Source organism: Struthio camelus, chromosome 1, assembly GCF_040807025.1.
Source record: "Struthio camelus isolate bStrCam1 chromosome 1, bStrCam1.hap1, whole genome shotgun sequence".
Classification (NCBI taxonomy): Eukaryota; Metazoa; Chordata; class Aves; order Struthioniformes; family Struthionidae; genus Struthio; species Struthio camelus.
The window spans coordinates 28,130,118-28,139,562 of NC_090942.1; the positions used below are offsets into that span (position 1 = coordinate 28,130,118).

Here is a 9,445-nt window from a genome sequence, read left to right on the forward strand (position 1 = left end):
GAAGAACTTGAGCAAGGTAATCTGTCAGGATCTGTTAGCGGTGTTACCAAGGAAGAGGACGGTTCCTCCATTTTGAACACAACTACTGGAAAGCTGCCAAGCTCCTGTGCTAAGCACAGTTGTTTTCTACTAGCTTTCCAACCTAGAGCTCTGCGAGGCAACTTGCTGCTTATGCAAATAATAGTCGTACAGAGTCGTATGCAGTTGCCTTTAGATCACAGAGAGGAAAAGCAGCCTATGCGCACGTTCAGCCCCTGCCCCCGAGCCCTGAGCAATTCCACCTCTTCAGGATAATTGTTTCTCCAGAGTTGTGGCTTGGCGGTGACTGGGCCTGTTGCAAAGCAGGTAGCCCCTGAGAGCAATTCCTTCTGTCCCAGTAGCCTTTACTCTCCTAGCGAGTGGCCAGCCGTTGCGCTAGAGCTCTTTCCGTTTGCTAGGACGGACACAAATCCGTGGCATTGAATCCGTTTGCATTGTGACTGGAGTTGCCTGTCTCCTGGGAGTAATAAGGTTTGTTTGCTTTGGGGACCTTTTCCTACTGCAACACTAACATAGGGCATTTTCTCCCCTCCCGCTCTCGCCCCGCCCCTTCCCCAGCAATGGCTGAGCTGAACGTTGGATCGGCTGGAGCTTCTCCCTGGGCATCTACTGAAGGATCTTCAGAAAACGTAGACCAGGAGCCGCTTTCCAGGGCAACGCAAGAGTGCCGCGATGTTTTGACAGCCCCGTTCCAGAGAGCTAAGAGTGGTTATCCTGAGACTACTACCTCCTGACAGAGGGACTCGCGTTACCAGGCTGTGAGGAAAAGCAACCCTTGCCACTGTTTTTGTACGAGTGCAACAGTGCGGTGTAGCCAATAATAATAACGTGCGGTCTTTAACTGCAAGTATTGTGTTCCAACTTGGTATTTAATAAATGTTGTAATCTAGTAGGTCTCTCCGTTTTATTCTGTTCCCCTTCCTGACTTTGCCTGCCCTGCGCATATGACTGTCCCCTCTGCTCGTGTCTCTTATGGAGTAGTACGTGTTGCATTGCTGCCAAATGGTGGATGCTGGTGGAAGTCTGGCCTGCTGCGGCATTTGCGGGCAAGGGCTGCGTTTTGTCCCTGCGTTTTGCGAGTTGTTCAGCGCTAGCCAGCACGGATGATGGAAGTCATGTTTTTGAAGGCCTAGCCAGGCTTTCTTCCTGGGCAGGCGCTTAGCCCTTCTGCCTCGCGCTGGTCTGACCAAAAGTCACTTATGCAGACAGCTCCAGGCCTGAGGGCAGAGAGGCCGTTTGTCCAAGGGAGAGCTCAGCTCTGCTCTGCTCTGCTCCCTTCAGCTGGCTTCCCAGCTGCTCCTTCAGCCTGTCCTGGCAGCCAGGCCAAGGGCCAGCATGCAGACTGTGTGTTTTTCCTCAGCGGGGGCTGGAAGCACGAGTGTGTGAAGACAGGGGCCTCGATCGTCCCCAGGTGCAGCCCTTGGCGGTTCCCCTTGTTGAACTTGACAAGGTGCCCGGTTGCCTCACGTCTCGCTCGTAGCGGGGCACTGGCCTCTTGCTGCCTTTGAGAACGATGCTTCCTGTGGTCTGGGCAGAAGGGAGGGCGAGAGCTTCTGGTAGCCAGGAAAGGTCGCAAAGCCCGCCGGTCTGGAAGGCTGTTGGATCCGCTTGCAGTCTGCAAAGGGGAAAGGGGTTATGGAAGTTCTCTGCCCTGCAGCGTGACTGGCAAAGCGGAACCGCTGTCCAGTGCTGGGCACTTGCTCTTCTCTCTGCAAAGCAAAAGCAGGTGCGGAACGCCTCTGAAGTGCCTTCGCTTTGGGTTGTCCTGTTGCCAAACTCTGAGAGGAACTGTTTTCCAGTGGTTCCCTGCCTGCTTCTGTCCTGCTGGGTGTCAGGGAGAGGTGAAAGTTCTTGGCCGCCGGAGCAGCAGCACTGAAATTCAGCGCTGGCATCTGGCATGACAGGAGCTGGTAGCGCTTACAAGGCGGGTAGAGCAAAGTCCCGTCTGTTCTGGCCCCTGCACTAGAGGAGAGGGATGGAGCTACTGGAGCGAGTCCAGCGAAGGGCTACTAAGATGATTAAGGGACTGGAGTAGCTCTCATACGAGGAAAGGCTGAGAGAGCTGGGATTGTTCAGCCTGCAGAAGAGAAGACCGCGGATCAGGGTGTAGGCAGGATGCGAAGGGAGGGTGTAAAGAAGTCGGAGGCAGACTCTTCTCAGCGGTGCCTAGCGGTAGGACGAGGGGCAAGGGGCACAAACTGAAACACAGGCCGTCCTGTCTGAACAGGAGGAAAAAGTTCTTTGCTGTGAGGGGTGACTGAGCCCTGGAAGAGGTTGCCCAGAGAGCTTGGGGAGTCTCCGTCCTCGGAGATGTTCCCAAGCCGTCTGGCTAGGGTCCTGGGCCGACTACTTGAGGTGATCCTGCTTGAGTAGGGGGGGCTGGACGAGACGATCTCCAGAGGTGCCTTCCAACCTCAAACGTCCGGTGATTCTGTGACAAGCAGGAGAAGCGGGCGACCGGGCATCTAGTCAAGTTCGACAAGGGGAACTGTCAAGGGCTGCACCTGGGGACAAATAGCCCCTGTGCCCTGGGGCAGGCTGGGGGCTACTGCCAGGAAAGCAGCTGGGCAGAGGAAGGCCTGGGGGTGCAGGTGGGCAGCAAGGAGTCAGCAATGGTTAGAGAAAGAAATCGTAACCACATTTTAATCGTTTTGATAATAACTTTCTGCCAAAGGGAGCAATCGCCCTCCAGCCTCTCGCTGTGGTCTCTGCTAACAGCTGGAGCGATCCACTTTCGGTGAGAGTCGCTCACCTCGGTGAGAGTCGCGACTCGCGGCCAATTTGGCTCCCTCCGGCACTTGGGCTTCCTACGGCGCAGGCGCAGAGCTGGGAGCCCAGAAGGACCGGCACGCTCGCGGCCTGGCCGGGCAGCAGCCAGAGCAGCCAGCTGCGGGGCTCAACCTAAGCAGTCGCCGTCTCTTCAGGCGCAACGAGCTACTTCAGCCCTGCGAGCTCGGCCAAGCGCTCGCGACGCCCGCGCCCTTAGGGAAACAGTGGGAGCGCAGGTTTGCGAGGAGCACAGTGTCCCGCACCTGGAGCAGCAGCAGCATGAATTCTTCAGGGAAATGACGGCACAGCAGAGTAAGAGCTGGAGCTGGGGGCCGCCGGGGAGGGACCCCCAACAAAGACGTCCTTCGGCCGGCCGCAGCCACCCGCAGCCACCCGCCGCCGCCGCCGCCCCCCGGCCCGGCCCGGCAGCGCCGCGAAGGAGGCGGCAGCGCCCCCCCCCGCCCCGCCCCGGGCCCGCCCCGGCCGCAGCCCCGCCCCCTCGCTGCACAGCCCCGCCCCTCGGCGCGTCACCCCGCTGCCCTGTGACGCCCCCCCCCGCGCCCTCGCCGCGGCTGTTGCGCATGCGCGGCGCGCCCGCCACCGCCTCCGGAGCCGGTGGTCCTCGGTGCTGTTGCGGCCGTGTGCCTCGCTGCCAGCGTCGCTGCGTCGCTGTCCTCGGCCGGCGCCTCTGCCCCCGGCCCGGGGGCTCCGAGCTCGCCGGGACTCAGCCCCGCAGCAGCTGGCCCGGGCCGCGGCCCCTGCTCGGGGCTGTCCGCCGCCCGCGTGCCCGCCGCAGCATGAAGAGGCTCTTGGGGCTCTTCGGCCAGGGCCAGGGGCAGCCGCCTTCGCCGTCGCCGTCGCGGTCGCGGTCGCGGTGGGCGTGCGGCGGCAGCGCGCCCCTGCGCTGCGTCGGCGCTGCCTACGAGCTCCGGGAGAAGGAGCTGGGCAAGCTGCACCGCGCGGCCGCCAGCGGCGACCTGGCGCGGGTGCGGCGGCGGCGGTGGCTGCCGAGAGTCGGCCTCGACGGGCGGGACAAGGCGAAGCGGTGAGGGGCGGCGGGGGGGCCGGGGCGGCGCGGGGGGTGGGGGGGGCGGCGGCGAGGGCCGGGCTGCTGCGTCGGTGCCGGCGGGGGCGGCGGCTGGTGGGTTGGAGCTGGCGTGCAGCTGGCAGGAGCGCCTTTGTGCCGGGAAGGCAGGGCCGTTTGCTTGGGCTGGCGAGGGAGTGCGGGAGGGCAGTCGGCCTTGCGCGCGCGGGGTGGGCTCGGGGCTCGGGGCTCGGAGGCCGGTTGCGTGTGTGGCCAGGCCAGAGCGGGACTTTGTTGCTGGGAGCGTGACAGGGTCGAGGGGGAAGGTTTCTGCTGTCGGGTTTGGTAGGTGTTGTGGAGGGCCCTTGGGAGCGAGCGCGTGCTGGTGCTTGCTGCAGCAGTAAGGCCGGGAAGAGGCCAGAGGGCGCGACTTCCCGGCAAGGCCAGCAGCGAGGGGATGTTCTGGTGTTATAAAAGGCACGTGCTGGGCCTGCGGCCTGCTGCTGTGGCGTGAGTGGTCCTGGCAGCAGGTGGAGGTTGCCTTGCCGTAGGCTGGAGGTGCGCAAGCCTTGCTCTTGCTTGCTGGGCTGCGTGCGTAGTGGTGTTGGAGGCAGGGAGGAGGTGCCGGGGCGGAGGGCAGCAGTTGCAGAGCGGAAGCCGGAGGCTGGCTGGGAGAAATGGGGGGCCTGGGCGCAGGGATGCACGCGCAGGGAAGGGAGCGCGGAGCTGAGGCAACGTTGTCTTCCTAAGTGGGGGCTGGGGCTGGGGCTGGGGCTGGGGCGGGGAGGGGCTTTTTCCTAGCCCCGGCGTCTCGGGCTTTGGGTGTGCAGCGGTCACCCGCGTGACATGGGCAGGCGCGGTCTCTTCAGCTGTCTGGCCTGCGCTAAGGTAACATGCTCAATTTTTAGGACACCTCTGCATCTGGCTTGCGCTAACGGACATGCGGAGGTTGTCTTGTACTTAGTAGAGAGGAAGTGCAAGCTAAATCCTCGTGACAACTTCAAGAGATCGCCACTGATGAAGGTACGTGGGTGCTGCGGTGAGGCAGGGCTTCTAAATTGCGCCCCGAGCGATCGAGCTCTTGGGTGATTCTGGAGGTAGGTCTGGGTGGAGCTTGTGGTGCGCTGGGCGCTGGCTAGGCGTGCGTTGCCTAATGTTTGGGCGCGTTATTGTTGTCCGAGGTCGGCAAGCTGTGGGAATTCTGCCAGAGGGAAGCGTAATTGCTGGCAACGTTTCCTTGTTTCCCGTGTGGTTGGCAGGCAGTGCAGTGCCAGCACGAAGGCTGCGTCGCCATTCTGCTAGCGCATGGCGCCGACGCTAACCTTGCGGATGCTAACGGCAACACTGCCCTTCACCTGGCTGCCCTTGCTCCTAACACCTGCCTAGCAGGGCAGTTACTGGCGCACAACGCCCATCTTGATGCGCAGAATAAGGTAAGCGTGGAATTTGGGTCAGGCCGCTCCTGAGAAGAAAAAGTTGCTTTGCTTCTCTGTGTTTTTCTAACTGGAGAGGGGCGTTATGCTTTCAGATGGGATACACGCCCCTTTCTCTGGCCGTGTCCGCGCATCACGTAGAGATGGTGGAGTTCCTGCTTAGCAAAGGAGCCGACGTGCACGCTCGAGATCAGTCGGAAAGGTGAAGGGTTTGTCAAAACGGGGCGTGGGTCTCCTGAGCATTGGTGAAGTTTGCCTGGTCTGGCCGGGTAGCCGAGGGTGCTTAGCGGGGGAGACGTTTGGCCCAGGGACGTGCTGCGGCCCCTTGCAACCCGAGTTCTCGTGGGCTTCCGTGTGGTTGGCTTTGCTTTCCTCCTGGCTGTAGGAAAGGGGGAGGTGTAATTGTTTTGGGAGCAAATAGGGATGAAAGGAACACCAGTGAAACGTCGGTGTCTCCTGATAGCTTTTGTCTCGTCTTGTGGCTGCTTTAGGACCCCTCTGATGCTTGCCGCCTCTGCCGGGGACGTGAGCATGATAGAAGTTCTTCTTGGCTATGGTGCTGACCTTTGCCAGAAAGACGTTCTTGGATGGACAGCGGAGGCTTATGCTAGGAGGTCTGGACACACTGGGTAAGTGCTTTAGGTCACGGTGAGAGTCGCTAAGCGGTCCGAATGTCCGTGTTGGTGTGCGGACGTGTTTGGTAAGAGGCGCAAGGTTTAATGATGCGTGGAGACCTTTGTTGAAGGTGGGCTCAGTGGAATCTTCCGGGACGTAGCGTTCCCTGTGTCAAGTGTGAGTTGGGGAGTTGAGGAAAGCTTCCCCCGCAAATCGTCTTGTTTGGTAAGTGGTGTTATGCAAGGATGTAGTTGATTATAGTGACAGTGTTCCCTTTCTTTCCGCACCTCCCTAGTGTTAGTGAACAGCTGGCAGACCGCGCAGCCGAGAAAAACGTGGGAGAAGCTTGTGCAGGCAGCGCAGAAAGCACGCCAGTGCTTAGCACTCGTTGCGAGGCAGGAGCTGCTGCGTTTGCGTTGGGCACACCTGCTGCGGACCGAGGAGGTAGGAGGCTTAACTGTGGAGGAGCTGAGGAGGAGAATGCCTACGGCCTTTTCTTGTGGTGGCTTGTATTGAAGCTTGGCAGGGTTCCGTCCCTCTTGCCTGTTGAGTACCCTTGCTAGGGACGGAGTAGAGACGCGCTGGTGATCCTCCTCCGTGAGGATAGTCCTTTGGTTTTGAGGCTGGCTTTTGGTTTTGGGGGTGATGGGTGGGAGGCTGGGTAGAGCAGGAAATACAGCGTAGTCTCTGGCATTTTGAAGCACAGGTTGGCGGGGGTGGGGGTAGAGGCAAAGAGAGCACGAGAGAGAGACCGATCTCTGCCTGTGTGGTATGAAGAGCTCGGCAGTTTGTTTCCTTCTTGTCCTGTTCAACCGCTACCAGCATTTGCTCGCTGCCTGCTCACATAGCATATTCATGCCATGGCAGGTTTGAGGTTTGGAACGTTCGAAGGAAAGACAAGGGCAGTGTGGAATTCTTGTCCTTTTTTATTTTGCGGGGGGTGGGGGGGGGCAGCGAGAATTGAGTAGGATGGGAGAAATTGGTGGTTTGGGGCATGCTTTCGTTCATGCTGTCTGGCATGACTGCTTCACTCTAGTCTGGCCTGTAGAATTGTCCGTGTAACATGCTTGTCTGCATTGCTGAAAGTCGAAGGTCCGACATGCTAAGAATTAATCCTGTCAATTAATATTTGAACAGTGAGAGGTGGCTTTTCCCACGAATACTTCACGAGGTGAGACTCGAACAGTAGCTTTTGCCAACGACCTTAACCTGCCGAAAAAGAGGGGAGATTTGAGCGAGACGGTCCTTCTTGCCTTTGCCTTTGCCTTTGCCTTTGAAGAGTGTTGGAGGCAGAGGAGAGCGATGACAGCTGTCCTGCTTCTGAGGAAGAAAAAAGCAGTTTAGCTGCCAAGGTAAAGTGCCTCCAGAAGGAGAACTGCCCGTGGAGCGACTCGTTTGCAGGGCAGAGCTGTCTAGATTTGGGCAAAAGCGCGTGTCCAGGCAGGGTGGTTTTCTCCTGCCCCGCGGTCTCCTGCCTGCCAGTCTTTCAGCTGCGGTGAGCTGTTTGCTCCAAGCCTTGTAGCCGTCCGTGGCAGAGCATGCAGCAGGCTTGCGGTTGCGGGTGGGAAGAGCAGTAGGTGACAAGAAAAGCGACCGCATGGTTTTCTTCACCTGAGTCAGAGTTCTCGTCCCAAAGCTGATCAGCCTCTAGATGGCCTGTTCTTTTGTCCTCCAAGCCTTGCTGTTTGTTTCCAGTAACTTTGGTGATAGAATTCAGGCTGATATGGGGAAAAGGGCACTTGCTGTTCAAGATCTGCTGCAATGCTTCATCTCCTGGCTCTCCTTTCTTTCGTCCTTGTCAGGTTGCCCAAGAGTGCTTGGGGGCGGGGGGAGTGGCTCAAGAGGGTCTTTTTTTCCTCCTGGGGGATGGCATTGCGGGCTTGCATGGGATCTCACAGCACCTGTTTCCCCTTCCTTTTGTTTCTTTTGTTTTGTTTTGGTTTGTTTTTCAGTTGAGGTGTGTGGCATTGGGGCTGTGCCATGATGAAGAAGCTGAAGAAGCCGAGTGTGGTGCAGGAACGCACCCCGTAGTGCTGGAGATGCAGGCATGTTTATTTGCAACCTGGTTGCCCTTGTCTCAGTGGCCTGTCAGAGACTGTGGCAGCTGTTGTGTGAGAAGAGCTAGTGTGGCATAGTAAGATGTGATGGTGGTTGGAGGAGTGAAAGTGAGGAAAGAGGGGGAGGTGAGACTACGGTAGTTTGAGAAGCAGGCAGCTGGTGGTCTCGTGAGCCCAAGGGAGGGGGAAAGGGTGTGTGTGCTGCTGGATAAGGTAACGTAGGTGAAGGCAGAGCCTGACTGTGTGCGGGCAGTGCTTCTCGGGGGGCTTTATGGAATGGGAGCAGGACGTTAGTGACATTAGGTATTGCTGTGTACATAAAGACATCTGCAGGCCTTGTAAAAGAGGAGCGAGAAGGTTTTTCTCTGTGGCTCGAGAGAGGAGAAGTATTTGGCAAGGTGTGGATGGCCTGGGCAGAGGCTGCTGTCCTGGGAGTGGCAGCAAGTGGCCTTTGAGTTGTATTTCTAGAGTCCTACTGCAAGAGAGAAGGTTCTGGTTCTGTGCGTGCTTGGAAGGGTTGCTGCTGCTTTGCCAGGTTATGCAGTGAAAGGAGCGTGTTTGGGACGGTGCAGCCAAGTACTAAGGACAGCAGCAGAGTGGGTGTAGGCTTGGAGGGAGCGCAGTTGGGGGTTGGAGAGTGGAAGCGAGGGCCCAGGGGGAGGTTTGCCTCAGGTTGTTGGAGAAGCAGGCAGCTGGCGGTGTTTGTTGGTGCAAAGGAGGGGGGAAGGATGTGTGTGCTGCTGAGTATTGCCGTGTAGGGGAAGCTGGAGTGTGGGTAGTGCTTCTCAGGGGCTTTAGGGGAAGGGAGCAGGGCGTTTGTGAGCTTCGGCATTGCCGTCCCTTCACATACGTTCTCGTGGAGGCTGCTTGTTTCTGTTCTTTCTAAGTGTGCGGGCCGATCTCTTTTAGGACGACTCACCGGAAAGGAAGGGAGAGGAGGCTCCTGGTGGTGCCCAAGTGGCGGCTGCTGCAGGAGCCCCTGCTGGTGTGAGAGGTGAGTTTCTAGACATGGAGGGGCTTTGTTTCTCTGCTCTTTGGGCTGGGTGAATGAACTGAAATGGCGATCTGCCTGTGAGAGGGTAGAGCAGGCAGGTAGGCGCTGGGCAGGCAATGGCGGGGAGGGGGGGAGGGAACGTAGCTGGAGGGAGATGTTTTGTGGTAGTGCTAGGGAAGGAGGGTTGTTTCTTGGTGACTTCCTGCGGGTGGGAGGGTGTTTGGCTAGTGCTTTGCGGGTCGCTCCTGTAGCGTGCCGAGGGATTGTGAAGGGCCAACTCTGGAGCTGTAGTTTGGAGGGGAGATGCCGTCAGAGCTGCGTAGTCGGCGACTGTGGCATGGCAGAGCCTTGTTTGGATGCTCGCCGAGCATGTGTTGGGCGTTCTTGGTAGGGGCGTGAGCTGTGCTGCTGGGCTTGGGCCTGTGGTGCTGGCAAGAAGGCGGCAGGAAGTGGCGATGGCGTGGTGGTGCGGCTGGGGGTGCAGGCGCCCTTAAATGACGCTGCTTTGTTTTTC

At 58.8% G+C, this 9,445-nt stretch overlaps 1 protein-coding gene across 1 annotated transcript; it reads left to right on the forward strand.

Annotated features, from left to right (window-relative positions):
- Positions 1-3,395: 3,395 nt before the first annotated feature.
- Positions 3,396-7,925, forward strand: LOC138065759 (ankyrin repeat domain-containing protein 7-like). The gene is made up of 7 exons (XM_068931178.1): positions 3,396-3,853; positions 4,741-4,855; positions 5,092-5,265; positions 5,361-5,467; positions 5,757-5,894; positions 6,176-6,324; positions 7,018-7,925. The coding sequence occupies exons 1-7, from the start codon at positions 3,606-3,608 to the stop codon at positions 7,053-7,055; spliced, it is 969 nt and encodes a 322-aa protein (XP_068787279.1). The 5' UTR covers positions 3,396-3,605; the 3' UTR covers positions 7,056-7,925.
- The last annotated feature ends 1,520 nt before the right edge of the window (positions 7,926-9,445 follow it).

What these genes read in the sequence shown, in the direction of transcription:
- LOC138065759 (XM_068931178.1), top strand. Translation starts at nt 3,606, where the DNA reads ATGAAGAGGCTCTTGGGGCTCTTCGGCCAGGGCCAGGGGCAGCCGCCT. An exon ending in AGAGATCGCCACTGATGAAG is followed by an intron (nt 4,856 to 5,091) that starts GTACGTGGGTGC and finishes TGTGGTTGGCAG; the next exon opens with GCAGTGCAGTGCCAGCACGA. An exon ending in ATCTTGATGCGCAGAATAAG is followed by an intron (nt 5,266 to 5,360) that starts GTAAGCGTGGAA and finishes TTATGCTTTCAG; the next exon opens with ATGGGATACACGCCCCTTTC.